Source organism: Pieris brassicae, chromosome 12 (genome assembly GCF_905147105.1).
Source record: "Pieris brassicae chromosome 12, ilPieBrab1.1, whole genome shotgun sequence".
Classification (NCBI taxonomy): domain Eukaryota; kingdom Metazoa; phylum Arthropoda; class Insecta; order Lepidoptera; family Pieridae; genus Pieris; species Pieris brassicae.
The window spans coordinates 9698813-9724145 of NC_059676.1; the positions used below are offsets into that span (position 1 = coordinate 9698813).

General features: G+C 33.9%; 1 protein-coding gene across 1 annotated transcript in view; it reads left to right on the forward strand.

Annotated features, from left to right (window-relative positions):
* The window catches only part of LOC123717254 (scavenger receptor class B member 1), an 81993-nt gene that overhangs the window by 19788 nt on the left and 36872 nt on the right, over positions 1 to 25333 (forward strand). The window contains exon 2 of the mRNA XM_045673149.1: positions 13427 to 13590. Coding sequence (XP_045529105.1) covers positions 13455 to 13590 — 136 coding nt within the window. The 5' untranslated portion in view covers positions 13427 to 13454. The remainder of the gene's footprint in view (positions 1 to 13426; positions 13591 to 25333) is intronic.

Consider the following 25333-nt stretch of genomic DNA (forward strand, 5'->3'; position numbering starts at 1 on the left):
AATATTCAACATATACTAGTCTAAATTCAATGGCCTCGCTGTTGGTTTTTCTCGCAATTTCGCTCACATTAAAATATCTAAGGACGTAAATGCAACTGACATAATTTATTCCACGAAGTGTAAACACTTGACACTTGCTCAATATTTTTTTAATATTTCCACTGATATCAGTCTGTCGTACTTCATTTGGAAAGCCAGCAGTACCTCGTCATGCCCACCATCTCCTGGAACCGTAAAAGAGTATCGCTTTGCCAAAATTTACATCCAAAATGGCACTTTGTACTTTTTAACCCAGGCTCAACCTGATGTTAAGTGGAGTGGCGCTGGACCCTAAGTCTATAAAGTAGCTTTTAGCAGTCAAATCCAATCATATGAACATACTTAGCAGTGTGAAAATATTGAAACCGGCATGCTTTACACCCAACAGCGTGTGTCAGGCACAGATATCTGAGACCAACGTTTAAACGTCCAAAGGTTTTAGCACCCCTGTTTCTTTACAATACAAAAACGCATTCTTAGATCGAACATATGAGTCAAATGGTCATCTGTATTACAATAGGAAATATTGATACCGCAGTTATCCCAGTTCTTTTACGAAGCCGTTTTTTCTATGAACGCATCATTGGGTGAAATTGTACTTGTACGAGCTAAGGCTGTATTTTGCTCACTTGCTTTCTTAGTTTTCTAAGCGTGGTTAAATCATAATCGTCAGAGTTACGCCCCGAGAGTATACACTCTCTTCAACTGTTACATTGCGTTCATTAGTTATATAGCAATTAACATCTCATTATTGTGGTTATTATAGTCAAAATAAATATCGTTAAGTTTGTTTTGTGATTTACGAAGAGTTCTTCTCACTCGGCACAGATAACGCAATACATATAATTGCACGCGGAAACGCTTCTGTATGTCACTAGGTAATATTGTATAAGCATCATGTAACATACTTAGGGTTGCCAGTGAGAAAATCTTATCTCAAATGTAATCAAAAGTTAGTGACCTGACGGTCATAATAAACGTGGTTTACTGTGTTTGAGAGCTGTGTTGGCCTAGTGCTTCAGTGTGCGACTCTCATCCCTTAGGTTGTAGGTTCGATTATCAAGTATTAGATAGCTTAGTCTGTGACAAAAATGGTATCCATGACAACACATATGCTACTATAAAGTTGGTTGAAACGTAGTGAGAGAGATACATCTCGCCCATAAATATCATAAGGATACTTCCGTAGTAGGTGTCGCCCGGTCCCCGCGGAAGACGCTAAGCTTTTGGCCACAGATCCGCCTGATCGCGTGCCTAATATGCTACTATGTATGGGTTCCATGTATTAAAAAAAAGTATTGATCAAATGGACGATTGGTTTAAGATTTTTTGTTTCCCACATATATATTACATATATACATATATACGCGATTCCTAGTTAAACCATTGCTCGGCCTGGCATTATATTACTCAATGCCTGAGTCCTGGGTCTATTTCCTAACACCTCTATATGCATATAATAATTTAACTTATACATAACATTTTTATGCATTCATGTAAATAATTGACTTAAGTTTTCAGTTTCGTGTATTTTGTTAAATGTAATCTGTTTTGGCTTTGTTTCATCATCGGACGTCGAGGCAGAATACGAAATTCCACCCGTATCACCTCAATGTCCGTCGTTCCACAATTGTTTTTAAGCAGTTTTTGTCGCACTACTATGTAAAACCAGCTGCCTACTGAAGTATTTTCGAACCAATTCGACTAAGGGTCCTTAAAGGAAAGAGCGTACCAATTCTTAAAAGGCCAGCAAGGCGCTCGCGATCCCTCAGGCATTGGGGGAGTCGATTATCATCAGATTGGCCACCTACTCGTTTGCCCCGTCCTTAAAAATAATATTGTCTAAGTCATGTCTTTTATAATATAGCTGTAAAAATAAACATTGGTGAATAGCAGTTGTCAAAACTCAAAATAAAACTTAACAGAATTTGTTGGTTCATTGTGACAGTTACTTTCTAACGTTGAGTGTTGAAAAAAATCAGGTCACAACGCGGGACTTAACAGCTAAGATGAATTAAAGTATTCAGTTCCGAATTCCTCATTTGCGCAACTGTTTATACTAAATTTGAATTAATGACGCATATAAAACTTGTTTTGAATTTATTGTCGTAAATGTTTCAATTTTATGCACTGACGCACCAGATTCTATACCCACTAATTTATGACAGATTAAAAATATTGGTTATAATGGTCTACAACGCCTGACCCATTGATTAGTATGAATTGATATAGTGTGTTACTTATTAGTGGTTCGAAGAACGGAACAGAACGGTTGTCAGGCTAATAATATCTTCACAATATTCATAGTAAATTATTACTGGCTATTTTTCTTCTCTTTTGAATTTAAACAAGCCTTATAACATGTTTGATGTATTTTCCCTTTAATCAATCTATTTCTATCAAATAAAATAGTAAATATTTTGTTTACAACATGAACATTTAGACAATTAACACTTAGATAACCACTCACTTGGTCCTCCATCTACAAACTCCCTCCTCATACCAAAACGTAAAATGAAATTGCTTGACAAAATGCCATGAGATTGTAAAAGTGAGGTGAGTAACGAAGAGAAATGAGTGAAAATGAAGTATGTTAATGAAACGAGTTTCGAATGAAAGGAAGCATGTATTATCACTTATTAGAATGTCAAGGCAGGACCGATGGGCGATGCCAGATAACGATCGCGTCTCTATCGCCCTGTAGGCAGTGCCGTCACGCGATGCAGACAATAAGCACGACAATATAAACTAAACCAACAATATTATATAAAATAATATAACTATTTAAAAGAAAACATCTTTATCCTCGTTTCCGGAAGCCTAGATTATAAAAGCATAATGAGAATATCAACACTTCATCCTCCAATATCTGATGGAACCACCGAAGAAGTGTGGATCTCTGCTGACATCGTAAAGATAGAGGTAACTCCGCGACAGGCATCGGCGGCAGTGGCGTACTCGAATGGTCGTTAAGAACCTTATGCTACTTTAAGGATATATACAACTTCTCGACTGATTGAGGATCCCCTTAACACCAACCTAGGAGTTTTGGCAACTCTTGGAGCTTGATATATTCGGTAGTGAGCTGATCGATTTTATTTTTGCAAGGCGCCTTTCTTATTTCTTCTATCACTCTTATTCTTAAATCTTTTTTTTTCATTAGGCGAATAAATCGTTTTATATAGGTATTTACCGACTATAAAAACGAAAATTTGTATTTGAATGGGTTATATTTTATAGTATTTTTAGTCAAATTTATGCTCACCATAATTGTCATGTATTTTAGAATATATTATAATTTATATGTGGTATGGTTTGGGTGTGGTGGTTTGATAAATAATGTATACACTTCGCTGAATTTGCGGCCCAAAATGTTAGCCTCCGAAACGAGAAACATTTGATATTATTATAATATTCGTGAAACTGAACTACGTCTTAAGGAAAATAAGTCCCTTTATTTAAAATGCAAATGAGATACGGTTTTGACATGTAATCTAAATCAAACGTCAATGTCGTAAATGCTATAGTCCGATTAAATGCTTTGATAATTGCGATTAAGTGGATCTATAAAAACTATTTTTTGTTAATAATTTAATGTTCATTTAGTATTCAGTATAAAAATCTTTTAAATTTATTCCCAACATAGAAACATGTAGTAAATATAAAAGTCTTAACCTACCTAGTAATACTAATAATAATAAATAAGTAGAAAATTAAAACGAACTTAAAAAGTTTGGTCCCTGTCCACCTTAAATGCTGGCATTTCCTCGAAGAAGGAAGCAACAGCCTTAGGGTGACAGGTACTATCTACCAGCCGCCAACTTACTCTCTTTCAAAGCCAGTTTCATTCTTAGTTTATAATGTCCCGAAGCATACATATAATAGACGGGTCTTGATTTTCAAAACCTAAAGTAATTATTTTATTGTTTGCGTTTGGTAAGCAAAATCATCAAGTAAACAATTACTTTAAGTAAGGTTCATGGTTAATAAATTAATTAATATTTAATTTATGATTAAAAACGAACTCCGAGTATATATATTAATTGTTAAATTAAATGAATCATAAACATTATATTTAAAATAAAATCGTTAGATTTCGAAAGTTGTTATGCTTGACACCGTAAAGAACGAAACAACATCAATATAACCTTAAATGCGTTTATATAATTATTAAATGGGCCATGGGGCAGACCGGACATTTCATAGGTCACATCATACGCTAGGTATCATACCCCAAGTTTGCCAAATTTAAATACCAAGGACCTTACGCTGGGACGACAATCAAATTGATTTTAGTTTCGAGAGCTGTCATACATTTGTTCTCAAGACAGAGATCTCAAACAAGACTTTATATGAATTGGAATACGGCTCTCGTGAACGATTTCCAGTGCTCGTCAAGACTGAAATTCAATGAAAAATCATATGAAAAACTGGCCCAACAACTGTTGATCTTGGCCACGGATTTGTGTATCTAATAATCAGCAAAGTAATCAGCTTTCAGGGCCTGACACACAGTGTAGATTTTTGGATCGAAGGCCTTATTTCCTCGCGATGTTTTCATTCACCGAAAGATCGAGTGTTAATGCTAGCATATTCGGGAATCAAGATGTCCTGGGGTGTTCTAAGAAGGTACATACAATTGGGGGATCTTAATAGATTTTTTCTTTAAAAAACCATGATAAACTCTGAGCGTACCTGAAATATCAAAATAAAATACTTCGAGATCCAAACTTTCTATTAATTTATTAGAATTTATTTAAATTTAGAATTATGTAAATAACAATATTTTTTAATAATAATACATAGCTTTAATCCGTTCAAAAAGTGTTTTTCTTAATGTGTAACAGCTATTTTACAAAAGACAATATTATTAGAATGTGTTTCTGATGCATATTTGACCAATCAAACCGAGTGTATAACAAAAAAGGTTTTTAATCGATAATTATGTTTTTAAGTTACATGCTGCAGGAGTTGGCATCACTGTCCTAAGTTTGTATTACCTTACTATTATAACTGTATTTTGCTGTAGGTATTGTGTGTTTCCATCGTATTAATAACTTGGCGATTAAAAAGAGTGGCGGAGAGTTTATTGCCAGTTCTTCTCTTCCGTTCTACGCCCTTGATTTGAAAACTGGCATTAAATATAAAATTAGAAGCATTTAATATGTATTAATTTTTTGACATTCATAAGTGTACATATATGAATAAATAATTTTGAATTTTGATAATAAATTTTTAGCCTAATGTGATAAGAGCTAAACTATTGTTATATATTTGATTATAGATCATATAAGAATGCTTCGTGAAAACATAAAAATTATAAGTATTGGAAAAGAAATCCGAGAACCTTGACCGCGATGTCAGCCGACGCGCAAATATTGCACCTAAACATATTTACTCAACCGTTACCTAAGTGGTAAAACACTTTCTATCATATTTAGGGTTATAAAAACTATACTAGATAAATAAAGAGAAGTTTTTGTAGTGAAACATCTTTAGGCGCATGAACGTAGTTTTTTACGGATTTACGTCACGAAGATGTGCAGCATTTTTGTCGAAGAAAAGGGAGAGCGATTGAGACCGATTGAGAGAGAGTGGGAAAGGGAGAGAGCGATTGAGAGAGAGTGAGAAAGGGCGAACGTAGCAAAATACACGCTATTGGTTGATGTATTCATTTAGTTTAATCGTTACATATTAGAGCTTTAGTTGGCATTTCTGTCGCATAACGTCTTGTGCAGTAAACGCAGATTTTTAATTTATATTATCATTAGCACGTATACAGTGTGTTAACAGTGTGAGTATAGATATACAAATACATGGAGTGATCATATTCGGGTACATGACCATCTATTGGGGCTTTTATATTAGTAATAATTTACAAAGAAGTTCCACTTCTGTCATGTGTACATTGTACGTACTTTTTTATGTCTAAAATTATCTATATATCTGAGTAACATAGCCTACATTAATTTCTATAACTCGTTCTTTTGATGCCTCTCTGTTCTGTGCCAATGCTGCAATATCCGTGCGCTCCGTAACGTTACGAAGCCGTTATTTGCTACATTTACGCGGTTGTCACTGGATTTGACTCATCATCATTAATTGAAGGAGGTGGTAGTCAAGGCAACAAATAGCCCATGTATAGAAAATTCTATAAAGGTTTGAAATAAACATTAACCAACTTCACAAAGTAGGTAATTCTTATATAATGAAACCTTTGTTCATGTCAAATAATAGTACATTACCACGACCATGCCTTATTACTAGAGTACAATGATAACGATTTCAGATGTTATAGAATATACAAAAGCCAACTTTTTATCAATAATCTATTGACAGTACACAGATAACAAAAACATAGATAAAGGTTGCGGATAACTGAATAAAATATTAATTTGAAGTTAAATTATTCAGTTAGATTTATTGTGTCCCAAACAATTATCGTAATGAGGCAAATGACTGCCTATAAAAGTTGTTAATTAAAAAATGAAATCTGTTTGGACTTACTGGTCACCACGTATTCACTTGAAGACGTACCAAAAATTTTTCAAATATATCGTTAATGTTGATATAATACTAAAATATTATTAATCCATTATTTTTACTTATGTAGCTACTGACGAGTCCTAAGAAGTAGGAAATCTTTGTTATACACAACGTAATACGTTTCGGAAGTCTGATGTGACAAACAAAAAGTCACCTTGACAGAAAACAAAACCTACAAAAAATTAGATTCTTAGAATGATTTAATTTAGACATCTTAATTATTGCTCTGCCGTACAACAGATAATACATGTTTATTAAAACTATTTTCTTATTTATATTGACAGTGTATTATTTGAATTACGAGTCTAAATTAAAATTACGTTTTATAATTGCAGAATATTGAAAAAAAAATATTATAACATAACTGCTATTGTTTCTACAGATCTTGGTTAAATTTCATGAAATTTGTTGTCATGTTTTTATGCGCGCAATTTCTATACTCTGTGGTGTAAACTTATTTCTCATTTCACGCCATTCATACTTCTTGACATTGACATTTTATTTAGACATATGTGGTTAGAAAAGTTTTAAACATTATTATCGTTATGAGTATATGTATATATATTATAATAAATAAATGTAATGCTTATTTGTAGCAATGATTTTAATCTCTAATGCATATTAGTTGTTGCCGGAAAATAATAAATATTACGAAATGGAGTTTATTTGAAAAATTGTTACGAGAATAATTTGACGTATTGCAACATATTATATTTTTAATATTAGTGTTGCATATGTTTTTAAGTATATAATGTAATATTAATGAGGTTGGTTGGCTGTACATTCAGTTTAAGTGTATTTGTGTATTGTTCGTGTTATCTGTTCAATAGACAAAATTATAGTATTATAATCGAGTAGCGCGTGATAGATAAACCATAGATGAAAAATATAAGTAAAGGAAATACTGAACAAATGTCAAGTCTGTGTCTGAGAATATCTACACGTAGAAATTTCCTGAAGTATTTTTGACATACAACTAAGCATTATAAAGAGGTATCTACACGGGCTACACTCTTTCATTGCCGACTATATCTCTAAAATACAAAAAAAAACGTTTTAATGCAGCACAAGGCTGCAAAATTTATATCTCTATATATCAATATTTATGTAACAATATATGGCTCATTATTGTGCCTTTACACGGTCTACATATATGGCTTGGCTAGTACTTAATAACCAAAATAAAGAGAAACAAACGTAGTGCTGCTCGGACGAATCGAAGTAAACTTCACGTAGCATACAAAAGGGACGCACTTAGGCCGTAAAGCAAGACAGCATAAATTTGGCTGAGTAATATTGTGGTATTTTACGATTGCAAAGCGATCGTTCCGGCCATACAGCTGAGACACTAAACATTCATCGGACATACAAAAAATATTTGGCGATATATCGCGAGCAAACTAAAATATTTCCGAGTCTTGGCGTAAATACTGGCTGATGCTACACCCTTGCAGCTACACATTTTCGTGGAGAATGGCCCGTCTAAGAACCCCATAATAACAGTTATGTGATAACGTCGCAATTATAGAGGTTATAGTTATTAAATGACATTAGGATTAATTTTTAAATATATTTAATTTAATATTTTCAAACCGAAGGTCAATGTCAGATAATTTAATTTTAAGCTTCCTTTTATCTTAAACTATGGTAATGTATGCAAATAGTATTGAACTTGACAATTTGATATTGAGACACAAGCGCCTGATCATATTCGGAGGAAGCGAAAACTACGCCACAACGTTGACGTTCTAAAAAAAAAATTAACAAACGCACCTCAAAACCTTTTTTGGTTTTTTTCAAATTATACCGGTATCTTTTCTTACACGACTTTAAAAAACGAAATAGGTTATCAATTCGATGTGTTTTTTTTTTATAGGGACTCAGCTGAGCTCCTAAAGTGTAAGACTTATTTTAATTATAAATAGTTTGCTAATTAGGTGTTTAACAAGAGGAATAATGGTTACCTATATTTTTAGGCATCGAAGACCTTTCTTAAGATTTATAACATTCGCAAAGTGACATCCGAGTGAAAGCAAATAATTGAAATTTCACTTTAGCACTTGTGTGTTAATAAAGTGAAATTTTTTAAGTGACTAAGTAACTATAGTAGTATGATATACGTGAATATCACGAGAATAGTAAAAGTACAATATAATAAAGGCTGGCAATGCACTTGAGAACCCTCTGTATTGTATGTCCATGGGCGGCGGTGTCACTCCACATCAGATGGATCACTCCATGTCAGAAGTGAAACTTCTTTGTAAATTAATTATTACTAAAATAAAAGCCCCAATAGATGATCATATACCAGTATATGATAGCTCCATGTATTTGTATATCTATATTCACACTGTTAACACACTGTATACGTGCTAATGATAATATAAATAAATAAAAATTTGCGTTTACTGCACAAGACGTTATGCGATAATGTCATCTAAAGTTCTAATATGTAACTACTAAACGTATTTTGATACGTACGCCCTTTCTCACTCTCTCTCAATCTGTCTCACTCGCTCTCTCCCTTTTGTTCGACAAAAACGCTGCACCTCTTCGTATCGTTTTCGTAAAAAGACCCTTACTTCAAAAAGTACATTGTCATATGTCATGTCATACTCACACATTCGTAATCTAATTATTATTTAATTAAGTAATATCAGAATTAAAGCCTAATAAGCAAGCCCTGCCTATTCCATTTAAATGTAAAATGCATTTTTGTTGGCAACATTCATCGCAATTACTTTTTACGGAGAAGTTTTTGGCGGTTAAATTTGATTATTTTTTTCATTTAATTTTGTTGACGCCGTTCGTAACATTATTCGTGCTTATTTCAAATAACCTCTAAATATTTTATTAAATATTGATTTTATAATAGCCTTGCCCAGTTTTCCTAGCTAGTTGTATAATATTATAGATAAAAGCAATAAAATGACGGATACGACACTCTATACTTCCGAATTAAAATTTGACAATTCCGGTTTCGTTTTGCGTCATCTCCGATTTTTGGGTGTTCCAATAAATACATTTTTATTAAACATTTTCAAAGAATGTTATTTATAGTTGACGTATTTGTATGTTAAAATTGGCAATAAACTTAGTTGTATAGGTAAAAAACAAGTTGATGATTGCAGTAAATGACGCACAAAAATGAATGTTTTGTTCGTTCGACATAGTAATTTTATCAAACTCTTAAATTATAAAGCTTTAAATCTTTTAAATTTAACACGCTGATATGGCGTATACTCAAAATTGTTAGATTTCCGCGCGAATAATTGTCGTTACATATGAAATTGACATTTTATATGGGAGCAACAAATTGTTTTTTTTTTTAAATAAATTATATTTAATTAAAGTATGTACCATTTATCTGTGCACATTTTCCATCTCTTCATTGCTACACTTAAAACGACTGAGGCAGTCGTTACAGAGTTGATTTTTTACTTACATTAGTTATCCAAATTTCGAAAAAAATGTAATCTGTTGATGCAATGATGTTGTACTCCCTGGTGGATATATATCCTAAATAATATACAACATACACAAAATGCGCCATTACTCACGGGGGAGATAAACAAAACATACAGAAATCAATGACCAACTCTACTGGGGCCTGTGGGCCTATCATGAGCTATATTGCGAGTCTATGGATAACCTACAACTGAGATACATCGTTTATTGATATCATGACGCCGAATAAACCAACCTGTTTATGTTACCACATGTCCTCAGCGGTAATCAGATTTCGTTCATTCAATTTGTACTAAAATTCGTAACATGACCTCACGACTGAACCAAAATTTGACTGTTTCGCCTTCAGACATAATAAGTGATTTTTAAAAGTCACTTTTTGTTCATCTTTTTGTATCGAAATGTCCAAATAGTTTAGAAAATATAAAATTAAGTATTTTAATTAAAGCTAGATCCAAAGGTAAAAATAATAATACAGTAAACACGTTAATTGTTTTATATCTCGGATATTGAAGAGGTTTATTTTGGGTTACTTTTGCGTTCAGGAAGTGTGATTAAGAAGAATTAAAAATCACCTTCGAAGATGTCGAGTTTATATTTAGCTATAGATCAACGACATTTATTCGTTGAAGATTTCAATATACTAAACCCAATTGCACAAAGTATGTTTATTAATATTAAAATATTTAATTAGGTATTTACTTAGATAGTTTACCAAAAACCATAAGACTTTATTCCCAAAAAAAGAAAATTTGATTTTGTCCGCGTTGATTTCGTGTATTTTACCAAAGTCCTTGCGAATTCTTCAACGTTAATTTCTGTGTCAACGTTATACAAACGTCAACGTTAATACAAATCAGTATAGGTAGTATATATAGGTTACTACAAAAATTCACACTCCTAGGTCTTAATTCTGGTTTTTATTTTAATTAAAATTTTCTTTATTATGTTCATGAATTGTATTATTTAACTCTAATGTTTTATTTATTTAAATAAAGATATGTATTTTTCAAATTTATAATATGTGAATAAACTATCTGAAAAGAGTGACGTATCGATCGCGTGATTGGTAAATCAGTTGACGTTTGTGTCCCGCGCTGTGTACGATGCGCAAACTTTCCCCCACTCCCTTGTTTAATGCTCAAGTAGTTTGCCGGTATCTGTACCCCGTCACATTTATAACTTAAACAATTTGTAAAACTATAATTATGAAACTGGTTTTGTAAACACTTTCAAAATTTGACGGAAGCGTTATAAAACTAAGTTCAACTGCACCGGAAAACTTTACGTTTATCAAAAGAATTCTTGTTATATGTCGAAGTAAGTTTGACGGTTAAATTTCAGAACTATCATAGAAACCACAAACAAGGTTATTAGTTTTTCGTTCGGTTTTGCGATGCCAATATGTGTCAGTATATAGTAGTAAGAGGTCGTAGTACGAAAAAATGCTATTGATTACCTAAACTCTTCAGTATCTCAACTGAATTGTTTTAAGAAAGCTTATAGTAGACCCCCAGTAGTCTTAAATGTCAATCTTAAGTCTACTTTCAGAAGCTGATATACCATTTTTTCTATTTAAAGTTAGACATATAGACATCGTTTTTCGATGGAGATAAGAATGTGCGCTGTATCTATTATGTAAATTTACATTTAGTGTTCACGATCCGCTCTGACCGGTGACTCAATAAAAGTTATTTTGGAAGTTGTAAACATCTTTTTTGTAATCAACGTGTTTTAGGTTTTATTAAAAGCTTAGAACCAAAAAAAATTAGCATATGTCTTTACATATGCTAATAATACTGACAAAAAGCTCACTCAATTAGCGTCCTAAGTCTGGCCAGCGAAGTAAGGTGAATAAAATATTTTTATAACAAAACCGATCATTATAGTCAATTCAGTAACGTTACAAGTTACCGCTAAATTATACGTTACGCTCTGATTACAACAACTTTTCGTCATACGGAAGGCACAGATTGCCTCTCAAGATCTGTGTACATTTTTAATTTATGTAACTAAAGTTATTTAAGAGATTCCTAACAACAAAAATAGAAGTTTTAGGATTTCCGATACCAACTGAAAATTTATAAAAAACTGTAACTAATCATATAATTGACGGCATAATTGTATACCTAATATATATAATTGTCTGACATAGAAAACATCTTTCTTTTGATAGAATGTGTCTTGATTATTCCATATAGCCTTCAAGAGCGATACGATTTTTGAATGCCATTTTTATAGTATGTCTTGTCTTCAGCCTCAAAATAGGCTCACCACCAGCGCAAAATTTCTGATGGCCAAGGCCAAATGTCCTAATGGATCACGTGTCCCAATAACGACTACACCGATTTTGATGAAATTTAGATTGTTCCCATAGTTGAAAAATATTTAAATCATATCATCTCGATAGGAGTTTTACGTTATGAGAAGTTTGTTGTCAGACATACAAGATTGGTGGTGGGTACATTGATGGGAGGTGAGCCCCGGCTGTGCACCAATGGACTAAATATGTGCCACCGGAACCGGCATACCTTAGACCCAAAAAGTTGACAACGTGTATCAGGCACAGACGGCTAATCACCTACTAGTCTATTAGAAGAAAAGTTATCCCGAAACATACAGTTGTAGTGGTAGTTTTTTTGTTAATTATTTCTTTGAGCAGTGTTGGCCTAGTGGCTTCAGCGTGCGACTCACATCCCTGAGTTCGTAGGTTTGATCCTCGGCTGTGCACCAATGGACTTTGAAGGAAAACATCGTGAGGAAACCGGCTTGCCTTAGACTCAAAAAGTCGACGGCGTGTGTCAGGCACAGAAGGCCTAGGCAAGAATAGGGTTGATCACCTACTTGCCTATTAGATTAACAAATGTTCATGAAACAGATACAGAAATCTGAGGCCCAGACCTAAAAAGGTTGTAGTGCCATTGATTTATTTTTCTATTCTATTATTAATGCTAATTAATATTAAAAATTTATCTCCCAAGTCGATGCGATTTTTATGAAATAAAGTAGTACTTATAATCTCTAATAAGCTTTTTCTTAAAAGAAATAAAAAATTGACACAATCTCAAGATATAAGTTCAAATTTTAAACCAAATAACGCAAAGATGGTGGTCATAAATAAATTTATTGGGTATATTGTTTTATTTTTTTCCACTTATTTATACCTCTTCTCTAACCTAGAAGCACCTTTATCATAAATATATGTACTTCAATATTCTAGGACTATACTTCATGACATGCTAAACCACCTGGTGTCGATGTGGTCTGTGTGGTCTTCAACCATAAAAACACAATGGCCTAATATTAAATGCCTTTATGCTGAGACGTTACTTCGTTAAATACAATAAATATAAATGTATTTAAATTATTACAGACCCGGATGTGTACCAAAAGCTGATAAAATGGGTCACAAGCAATACCGGGCGGTGGGGCAGAGTGCCCGAAACCGGCTCTTCGGTTTAAACCCACGGATTTCAGGCGATGATAAGTCCGTACCACTTAGTATGCTGATCTCCCAACAGGGGAAACTTAATCACGGTGAGTACCTAAAGTATAGTTGTATGTTTTATTGCGAAGTGAGAAAGTGCCACGCATATATAGCTATCTCTTTCGAGTTGAGAACGATTTACTAAAGAATGGTTTGTCAACATAATTACGCTGCTTTTTCCTGACCGGCACTTTTTATAATGAGGTCGTTCATCTATTGAAATGAAAGACGATTTTAATTGATTTAACATATCAATAATTCCTAATGATATTCAATAGCCCACTGACACTATTGCCGACATATTTGTGTGCAATTTTTTAACGTTGCATCACGACATAATGTATTAGACTTTTCGTAATACCGTGGTCCAAGTCTTAGCCGGTCTAGTTTCCGGTTGACTATGGCTCGTGTAAGAAATGCGGCGCAATTCACGGTCTCAAATTGAGTACAACAATAATAATACTAAAGTTTCGACATTATATGGAAATTATTAGGTGTGATATCTTTCCAGATGTATTCTTTAGCATGTAAATAAACAAATCCCTTATGTATAACGATCTAATTGGCCGTATACGTGGACTTTAAATAGTATTAGTCTTTGTTACTATGGTTACCATTTAAATCTGTACTTATTCGTCTCCATGTATGTATATATCTGATCAGTTAAAATACTGTAATCTATATAAATAATAATTCATCAGAAAATATGTAGCTACGCGCAAGACCAATGCCTTGACCGATTCGAGCATTTTTTAATAAATTATTTGAAATATAAGGAAGGTTTTTATGGAGAGAAAAATGGAAAATGTGATTAAAAATTTATCCTTATTATTTGGAACTTTTTGCTATGCCAAAATAGTTCTAAATGTTGGTATTAAAAATGTAGGCTAAGTAAAACAGCCATATTAAGGAAAAACAAAGTTCTCGGGGGCAGCTATGTTTAAATAGTAGTTTTTGAGAACATTAAAAGGTCTTAACCATTATCTCTTTCTAACAATAAACATATGAAAGAAGATAAATGTCAAATCGCTGCCGCCGGTAACGAGTCACACACAACGAACTCACGCGATCCTAAATATGCAGCGCGTACGCAGTTAAATATCACATTTCATTCCATTTATTTGCTCATTTCACAACACGTCAACGGCCCTGCTTTACCCACCTAAGCGTTATTATTGGGGACAACTTTATCGAACAAGGTAGCCTATGTACTAGCCTAAACCTAAAGTATATACTTATAATTTATTCTAATTAAAACACTAATATTTTTTCTGTCACCTGTACGACCTTGCTTGCCAATACAGTATCTGAACCGACTAAAAGGAAAAGACGTTTGGAGACGTTAAAAAATAAATTTGGCCAAGTTTACGTCAGTCATAGTTACGATAGTATTTTAAAATTAATTAATTTAAAAGTCTATATAACTGCTTTTTACTCATTTGGAGTTAAACTTTCTTTACAGTTCTTAATTCTCATATTGATGTTACATGATTCAGTTGATATAAATATGATTTTACAATAGATAATTTATAATCCGGCTTCACAGATTAGTAAAAACGTTTTCTCTGTAGTCATACAAAAAATAGAAACCTGCCGAAGTGGCCAAAACTTAAAACTATTGCCATAATATTTAAAAGCCTGCCGAAGTTTGACAAGAATGTTTTACGATTATAAAACTTTGCTTAGCTGGTACTCTCTCTCTCTCTCTCTGATTCTTAATCTAACCCGCGTTTTAAACCATTATATATATACAAAATATACAGCTTGGATACACACATTAATAAATTTAAAGCAAAATCCACGAGATGAACAAGTGCTTGCTTGTGTCACAGTGACCCTTGGCAGGGCCTTCACAACCGAAAGTGGTCAAGTGACATTTTTCCAATAGTGATGTACGGGATATCGATAATTTGACAATTACAATAATTGCACCGTTTATTGTCAAAAATTAACCATGAGTTAATGAAAAAAGTGGTTAATTATTGTATAACTCGGAAGTGTAATTTATAAGGGATGTTTAAATGTCAAAATTGAGGTATTATTATCCTGATTTCCTGTCAGTGTCATTCAACTTTGTACTTCACTCCGGGCCACCGCTTGCAACTCTATAAAGCGCAAATACGGCCCCACATGGAATACTGTTCTCACCTCTGGGCGGGGGCTCCCCAGTACCAGCTCCTTCCACTTGACCGTATCCAACGAAGAGCGGTTCGAATCGTCGATGACCAATCCCTCTCCGAGCGGCTCGATCCTTTGGCGTTGCGTAGAGATGTGGGGTCACTCTGCATCTTCTACCGCATTTACCATGGAGAGTGTTCAGAGGAGTTGTTCGGATTAATACCTGCAGCTGAGTTTCAGCATCGGACCTCGAGGCAAAATACAAAATTCCACCCGTATCACCTCGACGTCCGACGTTCCACGACTGAGCGTTTCTCAAGGCAATTTTTGCCGCGCACCACCGCTATGTGGAACCAGCTGCCCACTGAAGTATTTCCGAACCAATTCGACTTAGGGTCCTTCAAGAAAAGAGCGTACAAATTCTTAAAAGGCCGGCAACGCACTCGCGAGCCCTCTGGCATTGAGAGTGTCCATGGGCGGCGGTATCACTTAACATCAGGTGAGCCTCCTGCCCGTTTGCCCCCTATTTTATAAAAAAAAAAAAAAAACCTACGTCCGTGAAACACGCGACACATCAAAACTTTTATAAATAGCGTCAGAGACTCTATAAATAAAATAAAATCTAATAACTGCAAACATTTTTCCAAAGACATTTAGAAGACGTTTTGATTAAAGTTCAACCAATTAAATAAGAAATAATTTAATAGCGGTATTTAAAGCATGACAGCGATATTTTAAGGCTGTTTCTAAAAACATACCTTGTTGTAGAATACAAAATAAATCTTAATTTTTGTGTTAGATATAAAAAATTCGCTTTCTTTTCGTGATATTTCGAAATGAAATGAACAATCTTAATATGTAAAGCATTTATAAATTTTTCAAGCTTTTGTATAACAGTATATAACACGCACTGTTCTTGCCTGCACAGTCGGACATTTTAAATAAATATATTTATTTATAAAACAGTCATACAATATATAATATAAAACGGTAATTTAAATTATCCTAATCCTTGAGATTTCCTCCAGTTCAAACAATTGGTATGACTCAAAACATGGCGATTATAAAGACTAGCGGAGAGTTTCTTGTCAGTTCTTCTTGTCCGCTCTACGCCCTTGACTTGCGAACTGGTAGTAAATGTAAATTTAGAATCAATTTAACATCTTTTTTGTTGACGTTCAAGAGTTATCTTTAAGGCAATTAAATAAAACCGACTGGCAGCGGTTACCACGAGTAACTTATACTGCTACAGCGGGAAAATGTAGCCTAATTGTTATATAATTTTTGAAATCGGTCAAGCAGTTTATTGGGTTTACTCGTTACGTAACGTAACTAATGTAGTGGCCTAGTGGCTTCAGCGTGCGACTCTCATCGTTGAGATCGTAGGTTTGATCCCCGGCTGTGTATCAATGGATTTTCTTTCTATGTGCGCATGTAACTTTCGAGGGATACATTGTGAGGAAACTGGCTTGCCTTAGACCCAAAAAGTCAACGGCCTGTATCTGGCATACGAGGCTGATCACCTACTTGCCTAATAGATTGACAAATGATAATGTCAAATAATCCAGAAATTTGAAATATAGACTTAAAATGGTTGGTACCACTATTTATTTCTTTAACGTCTGAATTAAACTTACTGGATGTTATAATTAAATTCATAAAAAGAGCCGTTTAGAGTTAAAGAATCTAATTTTTCCTATTTTCTTAGTAGAAACAGTTTCCGAATATCTGTCTCGTTTTGTTACAGCATAAACACATTTAGAAGAAAAGGACACCGTGTACTTTTAGTTTTAATATCAAACCTCCATTAAATAATTCGTCGGCACTAGTATCAACTAGAACGTAAAGTTTTGAAAGCGAAATTGCAAAATTATCACATTAATCTTTGTCTCGCCTTTCTGATTTCGTCTAGATACGTTTATTTAATTATAGTTACATTCATTTACACTAATATTGTCTTTAAATATTAGAATGTAAAATTGAACTGATTATAAAAACAAATGAATCAGTGGCGCTACAAGCTTTTTTAGGTCTGGGCCTCAGATCTCTGTAACTGTTTCATGATCATTTGTCAATTTAATAGACAAGTGGGTGGTCAGCCTCCTGTGTCTCACATACGCCGTCGACGTCTAAGGCAAGTCGGTTTCCTCACGATGTTTTCCTTCACCGTTCGAGCGAATGTTAAATACGTACATAGAAAGAAAGTCCATTTGTGCACGGGAACCAAACCTTAGAGATGAGAGTAACCACTAAGCCAACACTGCCTTTGCACTGATTATAACGTGTATTAATTATATTAATAAATTTCACGTGGCCATGCCATGAGATCTTCTGAATAAAAAGAAATAGAATTCATATGTTATCACTTCAAAGTATATTGTTTTATTATTAATGATTTCTTTTGTGTTTAATAGGTATTCAACTGATTTTAATTTGTTTTTATCTTTAGAACCATTCTACTATATGTACTAAAACAATTAATTACTGCAAAAACCACTTAACTTGTGAAAAGGTCACTAATATTAGTAAGAATAAGACATAACGGGGTAATGATTCAATTCATCATCGACTCAATCAAAATAAATAAGATACCTGGAGATCCTTGGAGGTGGCCTTCACCTGCGGAGGGGTTCTTACAAACTAATTACAGATTAAATTATTGTAATTTATTTTCTTTTAATTAATTATAAAAGGATTAAGTTTATTTTGATTTTGCCAGTTTTTATTTTTATTTATAATCAGCATAGTATTCCACTCCACGTGTAAGACCGGCTTTTTTAATTGTTATGTAGTTTGTTAAAGCAATAAAAAAACGTATAATCAACTATTTCAACAAGATATCAAGATTTGCGGTCAGCAATACATTATCACCTTGAGACAGTACTTAGTATATGATCCTAATAACCATGTTCAACTTGCATAATTGTTTTGACATCGTGACCCTTGCAAAAGACGCCAATTAAGGTACTTTAGAATGAGATTTACGTTTAAACACTTTGCACGATGTCTTTAAAATCATTGCTAGATTTAAGTTTGTTCGGTTTTTAATCACACGTACTCCGCTGGCTCTGCGACCCAACAAGTGTCTTGGGCTCTGAAATGAGAGTCTTCCACCGCTCCGTGGCCTGTGCTACCTCCCACCAATTGGTGGCTTTCAACTGCAGGGCCACCCACCCTATCGATCCACCGACCAGTAGGTCGGCCTAAGTATAGGTGGATCGTAACGTCGTATCGTATCTCCTAGGCTGGATCAGGTAAGCCTCCTAAATCCTCCTAAGACTCCTTTAAATCACCAAAGGGTAATTTTGACACTAATATTGTAGTAACACCCTACATTGGCACTCTTTTATTTGTCGGTCAAGGACCCAACTCTCTAAAATCACCTTGGCTAAATCTACACTTCCTGACCTCTCTGGAGAAGTGCCCCTCCTCCATACCGCTTCTTCGTGGATCATGATAGTGACTTTATTACGGGCATCGTCATCATCACAACGCCCAACGCTACAAAATGTCTTATATGTATTATGGTACGATGAAATTTCATAGCAAATAGAAGATGTGTCTCAAATCCTCAGATTCTCCAGATTTGATAAACACTTGAGCCCATTTTTGCTCCATTTATAGACCTAGCCTAAAATACTTAAAGAAGATTACTATGACTACGTAATTCAATACATGAGTTATAATTATTCTCTCTTAACATATTTTCATCTGATGACACCAAATTGATTCATCGATAAGGTAACATCACGAATACACATCCAAATTCCGTAACATGTTAACATTGACGTAATATCTGACCCCATGTTGCATCCATACCTTTAATATATCATGTAATAAATCACAATTATGTAAAACGCGTGTTAATATAATCACGGAATTTTAATATATTATTTAGATTGTATATCAAAAATTATATGAATCCAAATTATCCGAAATGTGGGCGACAAGAACATCACCTATATAGAACCCAGTTTCGTAACTTATATTTAACCCAAAAGTTAATATAAATATGCAATATGAATAAGTAAATTTTCCCATAATCCTCTAACGGCGGCTTTCTATACTCGATCTATTTAAAATTATTTGCAATCCAGATTTTTGCAAATTTAGATTGATAAATGTCAAAATATTTTACAAAAACGATCCATCGATCGGTTATTGAAAAGTATTTAATGGGAATTATATTGGAATATCAATCTCTAGTAGTAACAATTAGATTGGGATTGAGTATAGAAAGCGGCAAATCTCCTTTTAAATAACTGGTAACACTTATTTCGGCTGTATTTAACGAACTGGTATCAAACATAATATGATTTAAAATATATCAATTCAATTAAAAAATTTCTATTATAAAAACACTTTGCTAAAACGCCGATAACGCACAAGCGAGCTTTTTTGTAATGTGAGAGACTATGGGCGGTATCACTTATCATCAGTTCAGCCACTTGGTCTCTGTTATATAAAGAAACCTCTAGAATAAGACAAATCTGCAAATTTGGGAGGCTGAGAGATAATTCACGGTATTTTCTTAATTAAATTTTTTACCGATTATCGAATATGGTATAATATCGATAATCGATTACATCTGGGGTCAACACTGACATGTCAATGTCATGTAAGCTAGTTATGTGGTCTTATCGATAAAGTGTAATCGGTCTCTTTGGCATCTGTGATTAATGCAAGGTTTTTTGTTTATACCTAATTACTTGTAACTAAATCTTGTTTACGACTATATCACATTTAAATTAATTTACTTAAGAATATAAACGTTAATTTGTTTTTATACATCATATTCAAAAGATTTTTTTGACTTAAAAAAAATCCGACTTTTAAACACTAGTAAACAACTATTCTTTGATTTATTTTTATATGATTCTTAAATAACAACAATAAATTATTGGTTTCGGTCGAAAATGATAATTTTATTTGGAAAATGTTTTGGAGCCAGTGTTTGTTGTCACGCGGCGTCCAGACCTCTAAATCCAGCTCGAATTAGTATACATATAGCAATGATCAGCCACGGGTAGACCGTAAAAGGTCGAAGTTCGGACCGCCAAATATTATGATGTGTTTTATAATTCAGAATTTTGTTTGAAGCATCCAAAAAATATTATTTGAAGTTCCTCCTTAAAGTTTACCCACAATATCCGGAACACACCGATGGTAAATAAGTGAATACAAAGAAAACCGCACAATCAGCTATCTCAAATTATGTCAAAATATAATTAAAAACAGTATGAGACGGGCTTTGGTATGGGATGCTACTTTTATGGACGCGTTGGCCCCGTCTCACCTCCGTCGTACAAGCAAGAAAGCTGGCGGATCAAATATAAAAGTATTTCCTCCAACTACGATTTTGTTCCCTTTGGAGTAGAGACTCTTGGGCCGCGGGGTTCAAGTGGACAGGAGTTAATTAAACATATAAGTTGGCGTCTGGTAGATAGTACTGGTGACCCCAGAGCTGGTGCTTTCCTCCATCAAGGAATAAGTATCGCAATACAGCGAGAAAATACTGCTAGCGTTGCTAGGTGCTACAGGGATTCATCTTTATTTTCTTTTCATTTTCTGTTTATTGATTTCCATTATTATTATATAGAACCAGCGAGTCTTTAAATATTAGTCCCAAAGCATCACACGATTGTAATTTGTAACTTTAATTTGGTGAAAATCCTACAAAAAGTTTTCAATTTAAATGAAATGCGCCCAAAGAAAAGTCCATTGGTGCATAGCCACGAATCAATTAATTAAGCAAATTTTCATTCACGTTTAATATGGATTTAATTTCATGCGAAACTTTTTAGCTTCAAATAATAACTTTTATATCGCGAATGTATGACGCTATCGCCTTGATCCAAAAAGAAATAATTATAATACACTTTCATTTCCTTTGATATGAAAAATAAATAAAAAATATTTTATTCAGTAAATGATATAGTAACATTGACCTCTGTTATCGGCGATAGAATGTAATATGTAGTTGTATTTATCTACTAAACATTGTCGGTACTCTATAACATCCAATAGCGATAACGATAGCGATCCCGATGTTTATATATGCAATTTTGATATATCAATATCCGTAGCGAATGATAGTAATTGGTGTGATGACGGCTTTGAAAACGTGTTATTTCGCTATGTATTAACTTTTTTCATTGAATCATAATTCACTTCATGTTATATGGAGGAAGATGTGATGGTTCTCACAAGACACCTTACAGGTATTGTGTATTAAATACTTCTAATTTTAAATTTACTGCCAGTTCTCAAATCAAGAGCAGAGAACGGAAGAAAAGAACTGGCAATAAGCTCTCCGCCATTCTTTTTAATCGCCAAGTTTTTTGTTTTACAAAATGTTTGTAAGGTTGCAACCATTACACCATGTTCCACATGACATCTTTAAGTAATGAACTATAATATTGTCTTTTGTTAAAATAGCTATTACACAAAATTTTAATTTAGAATTATGTAAATAACTATAAGTTTCAATAATAATACATAGCTTTAATCCGTTCAAAAAGTGTTTTTCTTAATGAACTATAATAATAATGAAAAATATACAAACGAAAAAATACAAGTATTTGTTCTGTATCAAAGTAGGCATGGTGAAATACGATCACGTATTTACATTACAAGAGAGCTTCTTAGCAGCTTTTCTTATCAGTTTCTTAATGTTAGTACTGCCTATAACTATACGTTTGAATTTTGAATGTACTAAAATTCCCAATCGCAATCGCAATCATGCGAGTATGGGACATAGGACTAGTCCACCTACGTCTTATCTTAAATTTCAACATCAAACTCATAAAAACTTGCATATTTAATACCTAGATTTATCAATTTGCATGCGTCAAATCGATGTTTTTTTTTATTAATTACGTCAGAATTCCTCTAATGGATATACATAAACATTTATATCTCAGAAAACGCAATATGGTTTTTTTTTTGTCAAAAGACAATGACAAATGTATTTATATTCAAAACTGCGAATAGTTCCGTGACATGGGAAAATCCCAGCGCGGCAAAAACTAGCAACACACAAAACAAAATGTCAAACGCTGACCCCAAATGTCAGTGTCAGAATAGATGTCACCTGTAAAGAGCGTTGATTTGCGTTGTTTCTATGTAACAAAAACAGAACTGATAGGGGGAATAGCCTTGGCTCAACTGTGTCCTGAAGCTACTGTGATGCCTTCACCAGGTTCGATTCCCGCGAAGCGCCAGATTTAAAGCGTCCATTTAAGGCAAGACAATTTTATTTACTGATGTATGTGTGTCCCACATGAGAATAAAATATTAAAATCAACCAGTATGAATACATCATGCTGCCTCCCTACGCTTTTAGTGAAATCTCATCTTCCAAAAGCCTTTGCAGGTATTGGGAACTGGTCCACGACTATTCCCCGTATCTCACATGTAAGACTGGTGTAGCGGTTTATTGATTTGGTTCTAAACGAAATCGAAGAATATACTTGTTGTTTGCTTCCGAAAGAAGGAACTTTTTGACATATATAATAATAATAATAAAAGCCCATGACATTTCCAATCATTACAAAAGAAAAATATACCGCTTAGACATGTTTTATAGATTTTTTTCTTGATATCATCTATTTATTCCATATCCAGCTAGGATTATATTATTATAGGATAACCTTCAGTACTGTCGATCGGAACCCCGTCACGGGTAAGGAGTCTTCCAGCCTCTCCCAACTAACTCTATCCATGGCTTTGTTTGCCTTCCTACTGACGCTTCATTTCTTCTATCCACCTTTTCTTCGGCCCTCTTCTCCTACTTCCTCTTTTTATCATATATAATACACGATAAATCCAAGAACCATTCAACGGATTTAAAAATAACTACAGGTAGATTCTAGACAACCATAAAAAAACTTGTTTTAATAAAGCGTTATTTCTACAATTTAAATAATATAATTTATACATATTTTTAGGTCATAAATTGTAATATATATTTTCATGACCAACGGTCAGTTTTTAAATGGAAATGGTTTATTTTTTGATTGGCTGGTTACTTAGTTTGTTAGTAAATCAGGAGCTGTTTTAACTGAGTCCTCGTACGGTTGTGGGTTAGAACCTTTTTTTTACGCCAGGAAATGCTTTTACGCATATTTTCTACGGTATTTTACACCAGCAGGGATTGTGGGTTAGAACACCACGTAAGAGTTAATTCTTTATCAAAAAAATAGTTTACGAAAAGACTTAAAAATGGCCGTGTGTCAGGCACAGAAGTTTTGTACTAATGCAGTCGGTCAGACCGTTAGGACTGACTTTGCGAGACGCAATATGCAAGGAGACTACATCTATAATAAATTAAATAGGTTGTTTAACATGGTAGATGTTACCGTCTACAATCTAAAAATACGACTAAAGGACTGGCTCATGAACATACCCTACGCAGAGTTGGAGCTTCTTCTGAGGCCTAGTATGTAGTACAGACTTTATTCATTCACTCACTGACTCACTCACTCACTCACTCACTCACTCACTCACACATTTGCACTCACACACTCACTTATGCACTCCAGTGTGTTGATAACAGTTAAAAATCAATAACAAAAAAAGAAAAAAAAGTTAATAGAAGATGTAACTAAATTATATATAAATTAAATATTTTAAGGAATGTATAACTTAGTTTGTTATGTAACCTGGAAACCCTGACACAGGTATATTTTTTACTTAAAATGGTTCCCAAATCTTACACATTGTAATGAAATTGAACTTAAAATGAATAAACATATTTTATTATTATTATTATTATAATGCGGCCCCATGCTAACGAAAAGTAACATGCACACATCTTCACCTATAAAACCCAAGTAAATGTTTTACAAAAGTGTCACTACAAACCTTTTAGGGTCCTAGCGATAGGAGCATAGACCAAGGGATAGCGACGATAGTTTGGGGCTTCCTATGTATTAAAACCTTTTAAGGTTTCAGATTTCCGTATCTATATCGTGATTTCGTTTTACGAAAAGGCCAGTAAGTGATCAGTCTTTCGTGCCTGTCACAATAAGACATGCCGGTTTCTTAGTGAGGTACCCGTCACATTACAATCGAGTCCATTGATGCACAGCCACGGTTCGAACCAACGACCCGCACACGCTAAAACCATTAGGCCAGTATTGCTTATGTTTTCTGTCTTTGTGCGCATTTAACACGCCCTCGTACAGTAAAGGATAACATCGGGAGTCAACGGCGTGTGTCAGGCACAGAAGACTGATCATATACAAAACAAATAGACAGATATCTGAGGCCCAGACCTGAAAGTGTGCGCCATACTCGTTTTAAGGGACTGTGATTTAAGCTATTCGTTTATAATGGTAAAATTTCATAATTTTAGACGATTTCAAGTTATTCATGTCACCTAGTTACGCTCCGTAAAACTGAGTGTTAATAAATGGTTATTGTTATATGTAATAACTTATATAACTTACTCATTACATTGAATAAGACAACGTTTTTTTTTTAAAATGAGGTGGAAATGCGCTTACGCAGGACATGGATGTCGGAGCTTGACGCGGGGACGCGAGGACCCACTCACAAAAAACACCTCAGCCCTTCACACGCCCTTAAGATGGGCCATCGGGGTTCGCCATTAAAAGGAATGTTGAATTACCACTTGTAACTTCCATCCTCGGCGTAGAACGTATAGATACA